Here is a 13,714-nt window from a genome sequence, read left to right as displayed (position 1 = left end):
AAATTTAGAGTTTAAAAAAAATATAAAAAAGTATGACTTATATTTCATAACATACTCCAAATAAGTATCTCAAGTCCTTTGAGCATGCTATTTAACCAGATGAAATTAAACTAATTCATTCTAAACAGTATGAACAAAGACCCTTTACTCGTATCAAATTTGGTCAATCTCTATATCATTGCATTTGCATTCCAGATAGCAAGACTTCTCTTTGACATTTCATCAAAGAGGTACTTGGCACACTAAAGATTGCTCAATTTTGAAATCAGGAAAAACTGAAAAGATCAAAATCTTTTTTCTATTTTTTGAATTTAATATTATTCTATAATATTTTTATTGAGGTGCCGGTTTTTTATTGAATGTGTCCAACGCATCTCATTCCCAATGATTCTCGACCTCCTTTTGTTTGTTTGTTTGAAGTTTTAGGTAAAAGTCAAAGCATCTGTTGTTGGGCTTCTTGTAGAATCGATTGGGCCTTATTCAAAACCAAAAGGATCTGTCATCTGTGTGTTGCACCGATAGCGTTCCCAATTTTCCGAAGAGGGAAAATGTTGATTCGACGATTACCTTGGTCGGCGATTTCTATTGCCGCACCATTTCCCTGTCGTTCCGGTGGTTCCTATGGACTTTGCATTCCCGTTCGCAAGCAACTTAACTCTTCTCCCTACTCCTTCTGCTATAGTTCCGGCATCAATCTCCCTCCACAACCGGTAATTTCGTTTTCACGCCATGCATAGGGTTTTTTCGCTGTAATATTTCTTGCATAACTCACCGAATTTGAATTTCCACTTGCAGGCTCACGAAACGGATACTCGTCACTCGCAATCTCTGAAACCCGGTCTTTACCTCGTGGGAACACCGATTGGAAATCTCGAAGATATCACTTTGAGGTACGAAACATCTCACTCTATATTTTCCTCATTTCGGTTCGGCGTTTAAGTTTAACTCTGCATTTGTTTGACGTGCACGCGCAGGTCTCTTCGCGTGCTGAACTCAGCTGATGTTATACTCTCGGAGGACACGAGGCACTCAGGGAAGTTGCTTCATCACTATAACATCAAAACGCCTCTCGTAAGTATCGACCAATAGCAACTTGTGATTACTTTACAATTTGCGTGTTCTGATGCGCTTTTGTAGCTCTTCAGATGAGTTATCACAAATTCAACGAATCACAAAGGGAACAGGTTGTGCTGAGAAGGTTGAAGCAGGGTGATGTTGTGGCTCTTATAAGTGATGCTGGAATGCCAGGCATCAGTGATCCGGGTATGGAGTTGGTAAGTGTGTTTTTGCTTGCAATTTTATTGTTGTCGACGAGGTTTCCAAATTTTGCGGTGGCGAACACAGTTTCCTTAAATTTCTTGATAATGTGGAGAATTCCAACAAGTGCGTTTAAATTGCTGTCCCGACCACAATTTTTAACCATGTTGACAACAATAATTTTGCCAAGGCAATTGTAGTTGAGGACCTTCTTTTAGAACCTTAGTTGTGAATATCTCTATATGTTTCTTAAGTGCCTGTTTGGTGATGTAGAGGATTTCTTTAATATAAAATGCAGGCCAAATTGTGTGTTAGTGAGAATATCCTGGTTGTGCCAATCCCTGGTCCCTGTGCTTTGGTGTCGGCTCTTTCTGCTTCGGGTTTACCTACTGATGAATTTACATTCGGTAATATGCTGAATTAATTGAATCTTTGCATTTATGGTATTTTGGGACCTAAAATGGCTTTTCTTATGTTTAATTTGCAGTTGGTTTTCTTCCTAAACATTCTGGTTCGAGAAGAAAAAGGCTTATGGTTTCAGCTGATCAAACTACTACACAAATATTTTACGTTCCTCCTCACAAGCTTTCTCAGTTCCTTGATGAGAGTTCTTCAATTTTTGGTGATGCAAGGTATTGGGAGTTAGCTTAAAAGTGGTGTACTGCTGTCCTCTTTAATTTTCCAGTTGGAGAATCATTTGTTTGCATTTTTTGCAATATATTAATAATTGATGTTCTGAACTCTGATCTATTTGTTTATTTTATCATTCAACTTTAGCATGAATTTTGACATCTTGTGCATTAAACTTTTTCAATAAACAGAAGGAAGTTGTGAAAGTAATAGTTTAAGTAAGTTTTTATTTTTTTATGTGGGAAGTAATTACTTTTTCTGCAAGACCTTGCGTTGGGCATTATAGGATCTCAGAGGTGTGGTTAGGGAATATTGAATCAGATTGGTTGACCCTTCAATTTGATGATATTGCAGGAAATGTGTTATTGCTCGGGAAATGACTAAGATACATGAGGAGGTACGTGTAGCATTTAACTTTCTGTAGTCACTACTGTTCCATAGGGATGACACTTGAATCTGTTTATCGGTTATCCCTCCATTTCATCCATAAATGGATCCAACCGAGCTACCAAATTATAGAAAATAAAGTTAATGGATTGGATTGGATAGTTTGAGTAAATACATATTGGATGGCTAATGGCTATAACTCTAGTGGATCCGAAGTCTTGGAGAGCCAACCTTGCTTCGTCTGTTCATAACTTCAAATTCCATGAAATAAAAACAGGAAAATATATTAGAGAGGAAAAAACCAGGTTGTGAGAGCTATTGATCGAAGAGAAATGAGGAACCTTAGGAGAAAAACCAATACTGAAAAATCATGTGTGGAAAAGAAAGAGGAAGCTTCCAGAGGAAGAACACAGATTAGAAAAGAAAGAGGTAGGAGTAGTATGAGAGGAATGAAAGCAATTGATTAAAGAAAACTGAGGAACCTAACAGAGAAATCTGTTCAGAAAAATCTCTTGTAGAAAAAAATATGAAGCATTTCGAAAAGGAGCACAAATCTTGAAAAGAATGAGGTGGAAGTGTGAGAGGAATGAAAAAATCATCAGTGTCTCAGAAAAATTGAACAGGGCACTTGTGGAGAGGAAGAGAGATTGAGTGTGAGATTTACTATATGAAATGCATTCTTTTCAATTAACTATCATAATATTTCTTGTTATGGTTATTTTGAAGTTGTTGATTCTGCAACTATACTTCACTTAATTTGTAGTGATACAAATAAATGGGGACTTATGACACTTAATAGAAACCCAGCAGTATGCCTTTGTTAAATAGATTTTTGTTAGTAGTTAGCTTAATCAATATGCAGCATTCTTGCTCTCATGGTATTTTTTTAACTTAGACAGTAGATATTGCTTATGTAGTTTTGGCGTGGTACACTGGGTGAAGCCCAGGAAGTATTTTCCCTCCGTCAAGTGAAGGGAGAACTTACTATATTGATTCAAGGGCAAGCAAATTCTAAAGTTGAACCTCCATCGGACATTGAGCTTGAGAGTGAACTAAGAGAACTGATTGCAAGTGGGGAGAGTCTTTCTACGGTAGTAACCTCCTTACGTTTGCGTGTGTTCAAATTTAGTTTAAACAGAAGCTTGATATATGGTTATATGTTATTTATAAGTCAAGGTAATGAAAATGGTTGTGGATTTAGACGCTGGTCCTGTGTGGTTGTGTGCTTAAGTGATCATCAATTTTCTCTAGCTTTAGAATTAAAAGAAATGGGGAATGAGGAAAAAAATATCCATATTATGACACATATTCATTTTAAACTGAAGATGGTGGTTGCCTTTTTTCTCTTTCTATTAGTTGATGTTGTCACATCATTTTTTGTGAAAAAGATCATGCTCAGCTCTGCTAAGAAAACTTCACTCGTATATCTCTTTCTCTCTGTTTTACTCCCTTAGAATTGAATTTAATCATCCTTAAAACTACCTAATTTACGTGGCAATTAATTTATTGAGTAGTCACAGTTAATTTCAGTATTTGTTTGATGTGTATTCCAACACATTTGTTTGTTAAGTTCAACTGCTGGGTCTGTAATAGGCTGTCAAGTTGGTCACCGGCAAAACATCAGTGAGTAGGAAAACTATATATTCACTTGCGTTAAGGAAGTTTGGGAAGCAACTTGAAGTGGAAGATGATTCAAATTAGCGTTTGTGGATTATTTCTGCAGGTAGGTTTGATATTTCTTTGCTGGTGTTTCATTTGTTACCATATTTTAGTTGAGTTATTCTTCTATTAAAGCGTATATGATCTTATTGTTAACAGCGAAAGAGATTCTCTGCTCAAACTTTCAACCAGTATGGTGATGGGTTTCCTTCTATAGTGGAATGAAATGATTTACCCCTGCTGTTGGAGCACTATTACCGATCATATTAAGAATGGTTGGGCTGGTATACCAAGTCTCCACGTTGTATTCTTCTCTACTAAGGTTCTGGTCTCATGACTCAACAAAATTGATTGTAAATGTCTACTCTGGGCAAGATGGCTGGGTTGGGTCGTGCTGGCGAGGGAAATGAATGGCAAAGCTGAATTACATATTTGCTTTAGCATCTGGCGCCAATTTTATCAGGATTCAATTTACTATTTTTGCACATATTCCATCCTTAATCCATGGAAGAAAATCCTCTCCAGTTTTGAATAATTTGGATGAAATCTCAGCCATTGTTTTATTTTAATATTTGACAAGTAAAACATTATGTAAGGATTTCTGTTTCTTATTCCACCCATTTTGTTTTCGTGTTCGAGCCATCTGCGTTCATATGATAACTCCTGCCTGGGCTAGCAGCTTCTGTTTTCCTATTTTTGTTAAAAACTGTTTCACTTTTGCTATGTGTTGAGCTGGGTTGATATTATGGTTTTTGAGTAGTATCTTTTAGCCCTTTCCTTTCGGCAAACCAATAACATCTAAATCTCTTCGTACTAAAGCATCTAAGGGAGAATTGTGTCCTCTTCCGGTTTGTCATTAATTTTCACGTCCCATTCTGTTAGTTTATTTGCAAATAATGCCAAACCAAGTAGCTAGGCAACTTGCGGAATTAAAGAGAATATTTGCAAGTTTATTTTACCATAATGAGGATCTCAGCAGGCAAATCGCTTGGTTTGATAATATATGCTTTTGGAAATCTAGACCCTCGTTAGTTGGGGTTGTATATATAACCAGGCTAAGGTCAAAGGAAGAGACGCGTTCTTCTGAGACAAATTTGTGTCAGAAGGGTGATAATTAAATATAACCATATATAAATTTAATTAAAAAAAGAGATTATTTGGATTGAATAAAAATCAATTAAACATTAATTATATCAGATCTTTATGGTCAAACAAATATTATCTTGAATCTGTAAAAATCATATATTTTGTACTATTTTTTATCTTCTTTAATGACAAATATAAAAATTACATCGAAAATTATAAACAGATGGAGTGAGCACAAAGCCTGCTTTTGCAGCAACATTACCTAGTACAGGTCAAATTGATCTTGCCAATGCTCCCTTACGATGCATCTTACTTCCTTAACCTTCAGAAACTAAAATGTGTCCCCAACTTAGAATACATAATTCATAAATGAGTAGACACCATCTCATCACAAACAGTAAGGCATGCTACACCGGATTCTGTTATACCGATGTTAAAAATGAAATTATTATTTTTAATTAATGAAAAGTTAAAAAAAAGGTTAAGCTCACAAAACATGTGTATTAAACTCTTAACCTATTAACATTATTCATAAGGAGTGAAAAGTGAAAGATTGAGAAAGGAGTGGAAGTGGAACAGCTGCGTGGTTATGGAGGAAGCAGCCAAAGCAGACGGGCGGTCGGGATCACGGGCACTGCACAGCGACATCTCATGTGCACATGCACATTGCCCCTTTTCATCTCCTTGGCGGGCCCCACCACTCTAAAACCCTTTCACATAAACTCCAACTTACATCATAAATAAATACATTGGGCAAAATAATCTTACTTAATTACCTACTTCTGTCTCTCTCTATTACAAAACCCCAACTCCAATTTTATTACCCTCCCTCGCATCGCGTTACAACACCTTCTCTCTTAACTTTTTTTTTTCTACGATCCTAATAACAACAATACTACACTTGTTCTACACTGGATGAGTGGTAATAAACTTGAAGCCATCAGTGGATTTCCTTATTCATCTATTAAAGAGAAAATGTTTTGCATGTTTCTAGCTAACTAACTAGGTACAAATTACATTACATATCATCCTCCTTGGTGAGGGCTGAGGAGGGATGAAATTGAAAAATTTGCTGGCCTGTGGCTAAGATTCTGCGAGGATCGAATTGCATCTTCCTGGCATTGAATTGGGTCCACTTATCGCCAAAGTGGTCCATCCACTCCTGCTGCGTAGTGTAATGGGGCAGGTACTGTTTCACCTTGATCTCCGAACCATGGCAGAATCTCAAAATCTGACGGTTCTGATTAGTCAGGTACTCCAGTGTCTCAGTATCCAATGCTGATCTCAGAAATGCCACCAGGTAAAACACATCCTCTTCTGGTGTCACTACCGAGCTCCTATGGTCCCACCTACACATCACCATCACCAAAATCATCTTTTGGACCTTTCTTTTCATCCATGCAATCATACTACACACACTACACAGTTGTTGGGATTTACTTACTACTACGTTGTTAACAATCCTTTGACTTGTCAGATACACACTACCTTGTTATATTCTTTATGCCCTTTGTGGTGGTGCTTCGTTTCCTTTTTATCTATACACACTAAATAACATCTATCTTTTCCTTCATCAACACATTATCCTTAATTTTGACATTTTCTAAACTGAACATAATTGACCTGGACGGTTGGCTATGGAACTATGTTAAAGGAGAGGACACGGCATCCCTACCATTGGAGAACTGGTCCCTATGGAAGATCTTCTGACACCAGAATCTCCCCAGTTGGATGACCATATGGCCATCCATTTTGTTTTCTTATGCTCTTCACAAAGGGAAAGAAAATAAACGTGTCTCTTCCTAGCTGGCTTTGATGAAGATTTTCACCTCCTGTGTTGGCTACAATACAACCCTCGTGTCTCCGTGTCTTTCTACTACATCCACATACCTATAGCTGTGTTTCTTGTTCTTTCCATTCATTTCCACTTAAATAATTGGAGTAAACACTCTTCTGTTTAAGCTTGGCTAAGATTTTTTTCTCTCATGGTCGGGTGCAGTTCTGTACTAGCTTACAACTTCTCAAAAGTTCCCTGATAATGTTTTCTACAAACATTATTGACAACCTGGATTAGTGCACATGATAATGAAAGTGGAAACAAACGGATGTTGCCATATCTATCATTAGCGAAACAAAACATAGTTAACACAGGTTTTGTTTATATCCCTAATCCATTCATTCCGACAACAGTACTATCTGTCAATCAATCATGCACACATATCATTATTAAGTTCCACACTTATTGGGAATATTCGTTGTAGAAAACATATATTATGTTGTTGCACAGATTTTCTCTTCCATATCCAAATTCTTTTCAAAACTTCGTCCTCTGTTTCATTACTCCATTGAATTTATTTATTTACTTTTCTCTTCTCTACACTATATGTTAACCAAGTTGGATCAAAATGAGGAATGAGATATAGACCTTAACACTGACACCAGATAAGAGGTTGTCAGGAACGGAAATGTCGTTTATATATGAGGAGATCTACACATGCCTGCAAGCATGAGGTGGTTTTATTCTTCATATTTGACTAGGCATGTGTTAATATGATAAGTGAAACTATATACAGTGTAGTAAATGGATGCATGTGGAACTTACTTGCTTTTGTTCATAGGGTAGATGAGGATGGGCCCACTTGTCTTATTTCCGAGAATGCCCTTGAAGACACCCTTGTCGAAGTCCCCTATTCTTGATTTTGGAACAAAAAGATTGAGCCATGGATGAGGAACATCCCATAAACCCTTGGATCTAAGCTTCAACTCTGCCTTATGTACACGATCCAGAAAATCTACGTAAGGCAAGTCTGATGTGAATACCGATGTTGATAAAAAATGTAACTTTTTCAATAGACCCTGTATTTCCTGCCAACCATAAAAACGTACAACGTAGAAATCTATTAAACTGTCCTTGTCGTCGTTGCAATTTGCAACTGCAATGCAGAACAATCAAAACCCCAAAGGAAAACTAATGTAATTATTACATGCACATTTCATCTAATTTTAATATTTTTTTTCTTTTATTTTCAAAATCAATAAAGTTTAGTCATTTTGCTATTTTTTATCCAAAATATAAATTTAGTGAACATTTAATAAAATTTGGAAACTTTTGTAAGTTGTAAAATTGTTATTCTTTAGAGAGGAAAACAAATGGAGATACTTTTTCGTCTCTATGTTAAATATGTGTGTGTTTGAAATAAATAAGAATTATTTAAAATAACGTAACTGATAACATATTTAGAATAAAAAAAGTGAGAATGTAAAGGTTTTCAAAAAGAAAGTTAATAGGAAGACCAAATATTAAAATCACACGTTAGTACTAGACTGATATTCACTAATTTTAATGACAATATATCATATATTATAGTTATATTGATAGATCTTTATGTTTCCTTTTGTAGAGATAAATAAAACATTTGAGTGTTCATAAATTATTTTTCGAAATTAAAAAAGCTAAACACGAAAAAGAAAGGTGGTAGCTTTTGTCGGGATGAGGCCCATTATTTTAAAGTTTGAGAAGAACTAAAAGAAATTAAAAAGAAGCAAGAGATTATTCTGGTGAAGTGCCAAGGCATTTTTAAACCATCAAATTAACTATTGTGAAGGGTGTATTCAATCTTGCGATTGAATCCAGATGCTAGATTGCACAAGATCTTCCACATGTTTTCTTTCTGTGTTTTTATTGCATTCTGTTGTACGACTACAGACTGGTCTGTGTTTGGTACAGAGAACAATCATATACGAGGACAGCGACACAAAGTTTAAATTCAACAAATTATGAAAATAACCCAAAAAATTCAATAAAATATGAGATAACGAAAGAAAATATGCATCTTATAGATGATTGCTAGCTGTCTATAGTTAGTAATCAATTGGCTTTTAGCCAAAACATGACAGATATTGAATTATTAAACCAAGCATGAATTTCTGAACCAAAAAAAAAGTAAGAGATTAAGTAATGATACGAAAGTTATGGTGAGATTTTGACACATAATTTCTTCTGTTTTAAATAACTAAATTTCAAGATTTCATATGTTTAAGAAAATAAACATTCAAATATGTAACTCGCTACGCTTCAGAACGTGAGTGTTCCTTTGAAGGGTGCTAGAATGATTTGGAGAAAAGACACAGGGAATAGTCTGAACTTCAAGTTTAATGTGGTAAAACTACCGTTATACTGAATAATACTATTTTCGTTCTTTCAATGGCATTGAAGTTGTCCTTTTATCTTTGCCAGTTACGTTTCTTTCTCTCTTCATATTCTATTGGACCTCTTATGCATTTATGAGCTGATCAAAATAACAAAAACTGAATGGAAAAGTCCGAAGACCTAATTATTACGCATTTATGTTTGATTTAGTGTTAGAAACTTAAGCCTTACATTTCACTTAAAAAAACACGTATTGGTGTATTCTTCTTTACTCTTTATCGGAATCTCTTTCTGTATTAAAGTGATGATCAGATACATATATAATGTATGAAACTAAAAGTATACATAATAATAAAATAGTAACACCTTATGAATAGACTAAATAAGATAAGTCGAGTGAATAAAACTACTGATATATGAATATTTTAGGTACGTAACAGCGCACTAAGTATATGGCAGTGATCAATATTATTAAAAGTGAGAGAGTGAGAAAGAAGAGAAAATCTACGTTGGGTTGAGTGTGTACCTCGTCAACAGAATCTGCGTTGTGGTGGTCGTAGTTTTTGGTAATCTCCAAGCAGTACAAAACACCTCCATCAGCGTTGAGGGAAGTGATATTAACAGGGTTAATTGGTGAAAAAAACGAAGACCTCCAATTATTGATCAGTCCTTCATCAACTATCACGAAACCCTCCACATAATCGAATCTCTCCCTCCCTGGTTTCCCATGCAGAGAAATCAGATACTCCTGGTCCTCACAAAACCTTCCAAAATCCGAATACAGCACTCTTATCCACCGAACCTGTTCAATTTTTATCATATATTACACATCTTATACTAAAAAAAATTCAACATCACATTAAGGAAAAAATAGTGTATGTACTTGTATTCATGCAGTCATAATAGACATGTATATATAGTAACTTTTTGTAATATATTTTTTTGTATGTAATAACTAATTTCGTTAATATTCCTTTATGGATAGTGTTATCAGTTGGTTAACAGAAATTAATTAAGTTGATTAGAGAATGTCCAGGTTTATATTATTAGAAGAGTACCCAAATCATCCCTTGGAAAATGACCCTTTTTAGGTTTTGTCGCTGATGTGAAGAAAGATTTTGGAGAAAAGACGTATCGTGTGCCCCTCCTATTATCTCATGGGAGTCATCTTCAACCGACTTTTTCATGAGATGGAAAAAGGAAATAATATTTATATTTTACCATTTTTTACACCGAGTAGGCTGCTTTTAAAAAAATAAAAGAATGAGGAGTGCAATGTGTAGTGTATGCATTAAGAAATTACATAGATAAATATAGTATTCATTTGATACAGCTTTTCCAACAATTTTTTGTCTATTACGTGAAATATTATGAGTCTGTGAGAGGTGAGGAGTGAGTAGGATAACAAAAGAGTGCACACAAAATGAATTGGTGGTGTACAAGTGTGTGGAAGAAAAGGAGACAAAGAAAGAGAAATTACGTAGGAGAGAGACACATACTCTGTGAGGAGCTGGTTCGAGAGCAATTCGAGCCCTTGTGATGATTCCAAATTGTCCAAGACCGCCAAGAACAGCATGGAACAACTCCGAGTTACGATCTTCTGAACATGTCACCAGCTCACCCTTTCCTGTTACACCACTTCCCATTATCATACCAATAAGTTACGACACTACTAATTAACCACGCTAAAGACAAACCAGTGGGACACCGCTGTTTAATTACTCAAAACCTTTTTCCCCCTCAGAAACAACACCAACTACTTGGCACACCATTTTTTTTTACACTAAAAACCACCAACTTTCCCAACAATAACACAACAAAACATCCCAATAATATAAAAATGGGCAACAAGCATTTCCAAAAACATTATTAAACAGTGTTTTTGTAACCACTGAGATTTACTCTCCAGAAAATGATATTTTTGAACAGTTATTGAAATAATTACCTGTGACGACATCGAGCTCAAAAACATTGGTGATCTGAGGACCGTGATTGAAGGTTTGTCCACTAATTCCAGCGTTGGATAGGGTTCCACCCACAGACAAATACAAGTAATCGGTCCAAGACATGGGAGCCAGCCCATACTCCAATGTTGCACTCAAAACCTCTATCCACAACTCCCCACCCCACACGTCCACATACATTCCTTTCTCACACACTCTAACACCGCTACCACCCTTTCCCATTTCAATCACCACTCCTTTCTTCTCTCTTATCAGCGCTTGCCCGTTTATCGAATGTCCATGCCCCCTCGCCGACACTGCGAACTCCGACTCGAACGCCGCCTTCACCACCCTCGACACGTCCTCCGCCGTCGCAGGGTGCACCACCTCCGAAGGCGCCCCTCTGCTAAGCCTCCCGAAGTCCACCGAAGCCGCTTCCAGCTCCCACGTGTCCACGCTCAGTCGACCCTCGAGTCCCACATCGAGCAGCTCCGGGACCACCGTTAATCCCACCGTTACTATTAGACGGCATATGGCGAATGTTAACAGAAGGAGCTTGTTGTTGTTGTTGTTGACGGCCATTAATTGAACAAGATAATAATTAATTAGAAAAGTACCCCACAGGCTATGTATGTAGCTAGTGTACATGCATGTCATGTGTGTAGTGTACGATAACGATGCTGCTGCTGCTGATGATGATGAGGTATTGGGTTGTGGGGTTGTGGTGGTGATGGTGGGTGAGGGGGAGGAAGAAGAATGTTGGGAAGTTCCAGAGAAGAGAACAAAATCTTGGAACAGCGTCGTGGGTTAACGTAAGAAGGATTTCGCTTTAAAGATTCTATACGCAACATGCAGAAAGATGAAGATTTTTGCACTCACTCTCTTTCTTCGAACACAAAAGAAAATAAGAAAGCAAGAAAGAAGTAGAACGGAGTTGATGTAGTGAGAGAGAGAAAGGGGTTTGGGTTGAAAATAGATAAAAAAAATTGGTGCTTGAGGTGAATTGTGAGGAATAAATGAGTGATTACTGCTTGTCTAGGATGTGAGATACATGGTCTGAATTTATAGGAGAGAGGACCACCAGAAACTGGGTAAAGGTGAGAGTAAAGGCACGTGGATGTTCACGTGAGAGGAGCGAGGCCACACGTGCCTCTCACTGTGGAAACAGCTTCACTTGGGCCACTGTTTTTAGGTCTTCAGCTAAATATTTCTACCTTTAGAAAGAAGAATGGTAATACAGTTCAGTTAAACTACAGTACACAGTAATTTAAATTTAAAGCTATACCTCATTTTTCTGTGTAAGGATTCAAAAGAAAGAAAGCAAGTGACAGATACAACAAACTAGTGGAAAGTGATGGAGTGAGGTGAAAGAGAACTTAAAATATACAATGCCAGAGTCTGTTTCATGAGTTTTTGTTGATAAGAAAATCATTAGAGATATATACTTAGTATAATAACTCAGCATTTCGGAACACTATGAATGTTTACAATATCAATTTTTAATTTTTTTTTTGTTTCTACTCGTAACATTTAAATGCATTTTTGTCAAAGAGCTCACATAAATAGTAGCGATTGAAAAATAGATAATTTTGTATTCCATTAATATAAAGACTAAAATAAAATTTTCAATATAACATAGACCTGTAAACAAGCTTACAATTTTATAAGAACTACAATAATAATATTTGGCAATAAAATAAAGAAATAAGATCCAAAATGGTTAAGTGGATCAAAAATAAAAAAGAAAACTGCATATAGAATTTAACTACATATATATATATATATATATATATATATATATATATATATATATTACTCATTACTTGTTGGTTGACTTTTAATATACTACATACAATTGTTTTCTCTCTAAAATTGATGCTGGCATGGTATTATATATTGATTTGTTGTTCACTGAATATTTTCTTTTAATTAAATGAGTAGAGGGATAAAGAAAAAAAAAACGTTTCTTTCACATGCAAATTTCTTTAAAATGTGGTATATATAAAGTTTATTCAATTAAGAAAGATGGAAACTAAGAGATAAAATGATAAAATAAGATGACCGATAGAATAAATAAAATAATATATTATGAGCAGAGACACATAATAGAATAATATAATTACAAATTTCCTTGCATTTATCCTTGTCCCAGGTTTCATTGAATGAGTCCCATGTTCGATTGAACAAGGAAATGTCTTGAGGACAGATACAAAAAAAAAGGTCCTGATTATCCAAGAGGGAGCTAGAAAATGAGGAAGTAGTGAATAAAAAGTAGAAGACAGAAGATTGAATTAATGTATGAATTAGAAGCAGAAAGTAATTAGTTTATAAATTTGATGACTAGACCCAATTGATTTGCGATTATCTAAGGGTGGTGTCCTTATGAGAAGAGGTTAGAGGGTCCACGTATGGATACGGAGGATCTGTGTGGGGACACTGATTCAAGGATGGTTCACGTGGGTGCAGACACTGCCACTGGGATCATCCTTGTCACCCTCTCTCTTTCTTCTTTTTCACTTCTTTCTCTTACAAAACTCTTTAACTAATCATAAAAAAAAATTACTGAAAATTAATTAATTTTAAAATTATATTTAACAAGTTA

At 35.8% G+C, this 13,714-nt stretch overlaps 2 protein-coding genes across 6 annotated transcripts; one reads left to right on the top strand and one right to left on the bottom strand.

The window, feature by feature from the left end:
- Positions 1 to 207: 207 nt before the first annotated feature.
- On the top strand, positions 208 to 4,571 carry LOC137821597 (uncharacterized). Of its 3 annotated transcripts, XM_068626260.1 has the most exons (11): positions 208 to 230; positions 421 to 710; positions 796 to 890; positions 975 to 1,071; positions 1,146 to 1,274; positions 1,556 to 1,664; positions 1,745 to 1,889; positions 2,242 to 2,284; positions 3,192 to 3,365; positions 3,868 to 3,997; positions 4,093 to 4,571. In XM_068626260.1, the coding sequence occupies exons 2-10, from the start codon at positions 549 to 551 to the stop codon at positions 3,973 to 3,975; spliced, it is 1,062 nt and encodes a 353-aa protein (XP_068482361.1). In that variant the 5' UTR covers positions 208 to 230; positions 421 to 548; the 3' UTR covers positions 3,976 to 3,997; positions 4,093 to 4,571. The 3 variants fall into 3 exon arrangements, with proteins under 3 accessions (XP_068482361.1, XP_068482360.1, XP_068482359.1); XM_068626259.1 differs by lacking the exon at positions 208 to 230 and having other exon boundaries at positions 278 to 710; XM_068626258.1 differs by lacking the exons at positions 208 to 230; positions 3,192 to 3,365 and having other exon boundaries at positions 396 to 710.
- A 662-nt stretch (positions 4,572 to 5,233) lies between these two features.
- On the bottom strand, positions 5,234 to 12,149 carry LOC137821898 (cytokinin dehydrogenase 5). 3 transcript variants are annotated; one of them, XR_011082890.1, is made up of 6 exons: positions 11,115 to 12,149; positions 10,669 to 10,796; positions 9,696 to 9,971; positions 7,622 to 7,884; positions 7,445 to 7,517; positions 5,813 to 6,368 (listed from the first exon to the last, which is right to left on the bottom strand). XR_011082890.1 is itself a non-coding variant. In XM_068626693.1 (5 exons), the coding sequence occupies exons 1-5, from the start codon at positions 11,767 to 11,769 to the stop codon at positions 5,344 to 5,346; spliced, it is 1,329 nt and encodes a 442-aa protein (XP_068482794.1). In that variant the 5' UTR covers positions 11,770 to 12,149; the 3' UTR covers positions 5,234 to 5,343. The 3 variants fall into 3 exon arrangements, 2 of the variants coding, with proteins under 2 accessions (XP_068482794.1, XP_068482793.1); XM_068626693.1 differs by lacking the exons at positions 5,813 to 6,368; positions 7,445 to 7,517 and adding an exon at positions 5,234 to 5,350; XM_068626692.1 differs by lacking the exon at positions 7,445 to 7,517.
- Positions 12,150 to 13,714: the final 1,565 nt, after the last annotated feature.

The sequence above is a fragment of the Phaseolus vulgaris genome, chromosome 9 (assembly GCF_000499845.2).
Source record: "Phaseolus vulgaris cultivar G19833 chromosome 9, P. vulgaris v2.0, whole genome shotgun sequence".
Lineage (NCBI taxonomy): Eukaryota > Viridiplantae > Streptophyta > Magnoliopsida > Fabales > Fabaceae > Phaseolus > Phaseolus vulgaris.
This window is presented reverse-complemented; position numbering and strand designations above follow the sequence as displayed.

Bases quoted from the DNA above. Each gene is read 5' to 3' on its own strand.
- LOC137821597 (XM_068626259.1), top strand. From the start codon at position 360: ATGTGTCCAACGCATCTCATTCCCAATGATTCTCGACCTCCTTTTGTT. The intron at 1,275-1,555 runs GTAAGTGTGTTT...TATAAAATGCAG, and splicing joins GTGATCCGGGTATGGAGTTG to GCCAAATTGTGTGTTAGTGA. The intron at 3,366-3,867 runs GTAGTAACCTCC...GGTCTGTAATAG, and splicing joins GTGGGGAGAGTCTTTCTACG to GCTGTCAAGTTGGTCACCGG.
- LOC137821898 (XM_068626692.1), bottom strand. From the start codon at position 11,769: ATGACATGCATGTACACTAGCTACATACATAGCCTGTGGGGTACTTTT. The intron at 9,972-10,668 runs GTATGTGTCTCT...AAAATTGAACAG, and splicing joins TCGAACCAGCTCCTCACAGA to GTTCGGTGGATAAGAGTGCT. The intron at 7,885-9,695 runs GTACACACTCAA...TATGGTTGGCAG, and splicing joins ACGCAGATTCTGTTGACGAG to GAAATACAGGGTCTATTGAA.